Below are 6,521 nucleotides of genomic sequence, written 5' to 3' on the forward strand. Positions count from 1 at the left end.
GTGTAAAAGGGATTAAAAAGAAGTTCCTGCCCCCCTAGGGCCCTCCCCCCCCCCCCCCACATGATGCGACCAAGCGATAAGTTTTCACAGGTTGGTTTCAGCCTGTTTGGGCTGAGTGTTAATTAAAAACACCTGGTGGCCTTGACCAGCTGCTTAAGATGCCTTTATCTGGCTGCCAGGGGCGACCTAACTGGGCAGTAGTCACACAGGAAACAAACAGAGGCTGAGGCCTCCAGGACTTCAAGCTGAAATGCTGCGGACTACGCCCGTGGGAGTGGACTCTCTTTCTTAAGCCTTCGGGTGAGAAAACCAGGTCGCAAGATTACCCCAGTGAAGGAAGCCACCAAGGAGTTAATGCTTCAGGCTCAGCCTCTGCCCAGTGCAAGTATAGTGTTGTTGTTGTTTTGCCATTGCTGTAATTTGTGAGTGGTTTCTGCAGAGCAAACACTCTTTGTTATTTGAAGGATTCAAATAAATGCAGAGGTATTTTTTAACCTACCATGCTGGGAGTGTCTGCTGAGTGTTTGTCTGCATCCTTGAGAGGAACCCAGGTGTAAAAGAACCTCAGCAAAGGACCAGGACCCAGTGAGAACCCCAAGGCCCCAAGTGGCTGTGAGCTCAGCGCCTGAGAACGGGAGAGTGTTCGTCCTTGGTCCAGACAGGGTCCTCTTCAACCATTGCTCCAAATATTTTTGGTACAAACCACACGGCTTCCCTTTTCTGTCATTTCAGCAGGCACCTGTGTTTACCAGCCTTGCCTTGAGATTCGTCATGTGAAATTACCACTTGCAGGAAGGGGCACAGGGACACACAGCACACAGGCTGCAGGGGCTGTCCTGTTGCAACCAAGATTATTTAATGCCTGATCTACATGCTCCGATCTTGGAAGGAGAAATATTTTACGGAGAGTGAATCATACCTCCTACTTCGTGCTGAAGACAAAAGAGACTGTGCACCTTTCCATTTGTTTTTAGCTGCACGTATTTATTCATACTTGGAAAGGTCTAATTTTAGAGTTATCAGAGTGGTCCTGACATAGTTTTACGATGATCTGCTCTTCTAATATGCAACATTCCAGGTGTTCTTATGCATACAAAGGACACAGTGGTTAAAAGAATGAGCTGAGAGAGACAGGAAGGCCACAGAGCTGCTCTTGAGCTGCTGCCATGCACTGACCAGGTGGCCTTAGGCAACCCACTCCGTCTCAGCCTCAGTCTCTGACATCTGTATTACATGGGGGAAATTAAGCTGCCCCAGTTTGCAGGGACACTGTACCAATGAATGCAAAGGGCTTCGAACCTTTAGGAAGAAAGCTCCGCGACTTCCAGACAGCCGGGTTCCGAATTAATATTTCAACTGCTCAGATCAGAAAAGGGTTTCAACAGAAGCTTAGAAATCCAAAGTATGGTCAATCAAATTGTTGCGTTGGAGAGAAGTACCGCCCAATCATGAGCTGGTGGCTAAGACAGAGATAGGGATTTTTTTGGCCGAATGGCCACATCTGGGTTCCGAGTCGAACACTGGCTCTTCCAGCTTGCAGTGCCAGATGTGGAGCATTCTCTCCCACTCTGCTGCTCTTCATGACACTCGTTCCTTGAGTTGTTTTGTAGTTTTTTTCGGGTTGGCTAAGGCTAAGCAGCTTGAGGGGATGGATGTGCCTCTCCTTCAAAGCCCCCTACCCCCACCCCCCAGCTGTAATCCACCTACTTCCAAGCTAAGGAGAACAAGCTGCAATTTTTTTTGGGGGGGGGGCACAGCACTGGTTCAAATCTCTCCTCCGCGACAAACCCACTGGGAAGCCTGAAGCAAGGCACTACCTCAGCCCTTCTCCATCCATTGTTTCCAGATGTTAACACCAGCCTACTTTATGAGGCCATTGGAATGATTACTAGGACAAAGTACACGAACCACTTAAAACACTGACAGGGAGTTACAAATAAGAATGCCAGAAGGAAAGCTCACAGGTACCTTTCTTGGATCCTGCCCGGGAAGAAGCCCCAAAGAATTTCTTCACGGTCGTCACTTTCCGTGACTTCTCGTTGGTTTTCTTCTCCTCGAACTTGGAGAACGTGAGCGACTGGGCCGACTGGGCCCCTTGAGGGTGCTGAGTGCTGGCGTAGGCTTCCTCTTCCTCACGCTGCAGCCTGGCTCCCGAGGAGAGAAATGGGACCTCTGTTTAGTTCCGGCAAAAAAAAAGTGTGGCCCAAGTTTGCAGTGACCAGCACCCGGCCCCACCTGCACCGAAGACGGAGACCCGGGCCACAGGTTGCATTCACCCTATGAGAAAGTAGCTATGAGGAAGCCGGAAAACCACCGACTAAGATGGAATTGCAGGCAAACCCAGAGAAAAGCAGGAGCAACTAGCTGCGTAGCTTACTGTTCCAAGCACCTCTGTCACACAGCCTGCTAGGAACCATCAGCTACTCAAAGTCAAAGGAGACAACACAGGTCTCCATGGATTACATCTAGTTCAATATTCTCCAGGGTCTCAAGGAAAGATCTTCCCCAATCCCCAACCCTTTAACTGGAAATGACCAGGACAAAAAGTGAGACCTTCTGAACGCAAAGCAGTTCTACTACCAAGCCACAGCCTCTCTTCCCCTCAATTATTTAATTTCAATATAGGCAGCGTCACATACTTATACAAGTTTTAAGGCTAGAGAAAAAAGCATGGCCTGTATTTCTTACAGCAATCAGCCAAAAGAAAGGCCCAGCTTGCCTTAGATTGGGGCTATTGTGTACATCCCAGTTGGGCCTCCAGACTTCCTACCAACACCGCCGCACATTCTCGGAACTGGAGGTTTTATCCTTAGGGGGTCGTGCCTCGCTATGGGAAGCGCAATTTGCAATGCTTTTGCAAAACAATCCGTAGACAACGGTTTCTCTTTCTGTGCCGCAGAAAATTCTCTCCGAGAGCTCTCACAGGGTACAGTGACCAGAGAGATATAAGCACCCAGATCCATTCACATGCAACAAAGGCATCTCCTTACCGTTCAGCAAGCTCCCAGTCCTCCTGGATCTGCTTCTGCCTGGCCTTTTGATACTCTTCCCTCCAGCACTTGGAGCAGAAGCCTTGCCACCCAGGGTTGCCATAGTAACCACATCCTTTCTTGCAGAGCAGCTCCGACTGATCGACATGGATGCCTCGGCGTTCCGACTTGAGGCTCATCTTCCTCCTCCTGTGGAAAGCGAGAAGAGAGAGAGAGAGAGAGAGAAAGTCAAAGGTGTAGTGTGGATTGCAGGGAGGTTTGTCAGACTTTAGAGAGAACAGGAAAAGCGACGCCTCCACTTTGCTAAGAGAAGCCACCATGCTTTACTTCAGCTTGAAAGCCATTGTGGTGGAGTGGCTAGAGTATCCAACTAGGATCTGAGAGACCCAGCTTCGAATCCCCAGTTGCCATGAAAGTTTGCTGGGTGACCTGTGGCCAGGTGCCCACTTTCAGCCCGACCTACCTTGCAGGGTTGTTGTGAGGATAAAATGGGGGAGAGGAGAACTATGTAAGGTGCTTCGGGTCTCCACTGGGGAGAAAGGTGGGATATAATTTTAAAAAAAAACTTAGGAAAAGAAAACAGGCAGGAGTAGAGATGTAAAAGCCCGGGGAAAAAACGGGAAAATTCTGGGGAAAAACGGAGTTTTTTCCGTTTTTCCCTGAAGCCTTTTTTGTTTTTTTCCGAAAAATTGGAAAAATTGAAAAAGGAAAAGGAAAGAAAAAAAATTGATTACGGAAATTTTACATCTCTAGGCAGGAGTAGTTTTGATATGTATAGTGCTGGTCATGTAACCCAGAAGCGTTAACTACTATTGCTTGTCCATAGCCTGGCAGGTAAAGCACCTCAAGAATTTGGCAGAGAGGACATGCATGCTAGGCTAACTGGCAACTCCAGAATCAGAACTGTAAACCTGGAACGACTCCAGAAATCCAGAGTTAAAACCCAGTGAGGCATCCGTTGGGAAGATGTTTAGGCGAATCCTTTTATGGGAGGTCTTGGCATCTGAGGACAGCGCCGGTTCTCTACGCAGCCAGCATGCTGCAGCAGCCAGAGTACTGGACTAGGAGATGAGAGATTTGAGTTCAAATCCCCGCTCTGCCATGGAAGCCTGCTGGCCGACCCTGAACCAGCCAATCAACTTTCAGCCTGACCTACCTCCTAGGGCTGTTGTGGGCATAAAATGGAGGGGGGAGAAAGTTGTAAGCTGCTTTGGGTCCCCATTGGGCGGGGTATAAATCGGAATCCCCTCCAGCAGGGAGGGCTGGGTATAAACCGGAAAAATAAATAAATAAAATATAAAACTGGGGTATAAATGAAGTAAAAGAAAGACCCTGAGATGATCCACGTGAGTACACAGCTGCTGACTGAAAGGCTCTCATACATTTACCACACAGTGAAAATCCTTCAGCATTTCCAAGCCAGCCCGAGGAACATCTGTATGTACCAGGGCCACAAAGTTGGAAAAACCCTTCACACACCCTCAGCCTAACCTACCCTCACGGGCTGTTTTGAGGATAAAATGAAGACGAGAACTATGTAAGCTGCTTTGGGTTTCCACTGGGGAGAAGAAAGGAGAGGAAATGAAATAAAATTAAAATTAAAATTCAATGATCTCAACTCCCAGAAGCTTGAAGGGAAGGGGGAGGGGATGTTCTCCCTTCCATAGCTGATCACTACCAGGGTGTGACTTGATCTCATGATGTCTAACAGCCAGGAACACGAGTGCATTGTAATATTTACATGCACCCTTCTCTTACCAAAGCAGCATCCAAGCAAAAGCATCCAAGCTAAAGGAGCTAGAACTTCTGGCTGCCAGACAACCTTAGGATCTCAGGGCTATTCTACACACAGTGCCATACGATAACTAATTTGGTGTAGTGGTTAAGTGCTCGGACTCTAATCTGGGAGAACCAGGTTTGATTCCCCACTCCTCCACTTGCACCTGCTGGATGACCTTGGGCAAGCCATAGTTTTGGCACAGCTGTCCTTGAAAAAGAGCACTTTGTGTCAGAGCTCTCTCAGCCCCACCCACCTCACAGGGTGCCTGTTGTGGGGAGACTCCAAGTGAAGGGCGGGGTGTAAATCCAATCTCTTCTTCTTCTAATTCGCATCCATGTACTCCAGGAACAGGTACCGAGTTGCTAACCAGGGGTCTGAGCTTTCAAAGCACCTCCCCTGCAATCATTCCAACACCCTTGCAAGGTAGGCCAATATCCTAAGGGCTAAGACCGGGAGATGGCTGCTGACGTAAAAGTGCTCTGGCTGAAGACAGACAGCCCTCACCCCACCACCTCTCAACTGGCATTTCTTATCCTGTCTTGTCAATTCAGTTCAATTACCTTTATTGGCATTTACATTAAAAAGAGTAATATACAAAAGATAAAGTAAAGAATACCAATCAAGGAGAAAAAACATTCGAAGACAGTCTAAATCAATGTAAAATACATCTCAATTTCATATCTCCTTAGCACAAGCTTTGTATTACGATACTGTACTACAAATAACAAGAGCAGCCTGCAAGAAATCTGCCACAGAAACAGTTATATTTTCATCATCGCTGTCTAGCAAATAAAGCCATTTGTGTAAGTCAGGAAGCTCTATGATACCACCAAGTAATGACAATAAAATGCGGCGTCGGATATTGGCATAATAATGGCATTCCAATAACACGTGAGACACCGTTTCAACTGACCCGCTTGCACAGGGGCATAGTCTATTAACCAAAGGGATACTATTAAACCTCCCAGTTAAGATCGCTAAAGGGAGAGCATTGAACCTGGGAAGTGAAAAGGTTCTACGTAACGCTGGAGTCTGGTGAAGACCCTGTCTTGTATAAGCTGCCATGGTTTCAGCACGGCCGATGTATCGCTGCCAAGTCAGTCAAAAGTGCTTTAATAGTCCAGTCCCAACCAGCGCTGAAGAAGACGATGGCTCAAAAGTTGCCACAGTGAGGAAAATGGGATTTCCCACATGGGGGTTGGGATGTTCTTTCAGTGTCTGTGTAAATTGCTTTCGCATTCCTTTCTCTCTGCTCTGCGCTGAAATGCTAATCTCCAAAGCCGTACAAGTGGTAATGTGTGTTGACGGCCTTCAAGGCCAACCGTGGGAGCCCCACAATTCCCAGCTTCGCCTAGTAACGCTTGCCGGGCTCTAGCCTGCGCGCGGGAGGGTGCCTAATTGGCCAGCGCAGTAGGCGGGTGCATACGAATGCCCTATATCTCATTAGATTCAAGAGACAACCGCTATTCTTAACAGTGACTATGTTAATGCATCTATGGCTCTTCAATATAAGTATAACCTTTCTAAAGAAGTGTGCACTCCGTTGTTGGCTGTGGGTTCTGACAAAAGGGCCATCACTGATGGAACTGCCCACTTGGCACCTGAAATTCAGGCTGTATACTTTCCCCAGACCTCTATGACTGACTCTTGCCCAGCCATTTATAAAACCTAGCTTCAGAGCACCTGGAGGCAGTGACAGGGTGCCAACTCTAGCTCGGGAGATTCCAGGAGATCGGGGAGCACAACGTGAG

The 6,521-nt window shown here is 47.9% G+C and overlaps 1 protein-coding gene across 2 annotated transcripts in view; it reads right to left on the reverse strand.

The window, feature by feature from the left end:
- The window catches only part of RABGEF1 (RAB guanine nucleotide exchange factor (GEF) 1), a 41,808-nt gene that overhangs the window by 25,426 nt on the left and 9,861 nt on the right, over positions 1-6,521 (reverse strand). For both annotated transcript variants that reach the window (XM_015413638.1, XM_015413637.1), the window contains exons 2-3: positions 2,991-3,179; positions 1,969-2,144 (exon numbers count right to left, since the gene is read on the reverse strand). In XM_015413638.1, coding sequence (XP_015269124.1) covers positions 1,969-2,144; positions 2,991-3,169 — 355 coding nt within the window. In that variant the 5' untranslated portion in view covers positions 3,170-3,179. The remainder of the gene's footprint in view (positions 1-1,968; positions 2,145-2,990; positions 3,180-6,521) is intronic.

The sequence above is a fragment of the Gekko japonicus genome, unplaced genomic scaffold (assembly GCF_001447785.1).
Source record: "Gekko japonicus isolate JY-2015 unplaced genomic scaffold, Gekko_japonicus_V1.1 scaffold452, whole genome shotgun sequence".
Taxonomy (NCBI): domain Eukaryota; kingdom Metazoa; phylum Chordata; class Lepidosauria; order Squamata; family Gekkonidae; genus Gekko; species Gekko japonicus.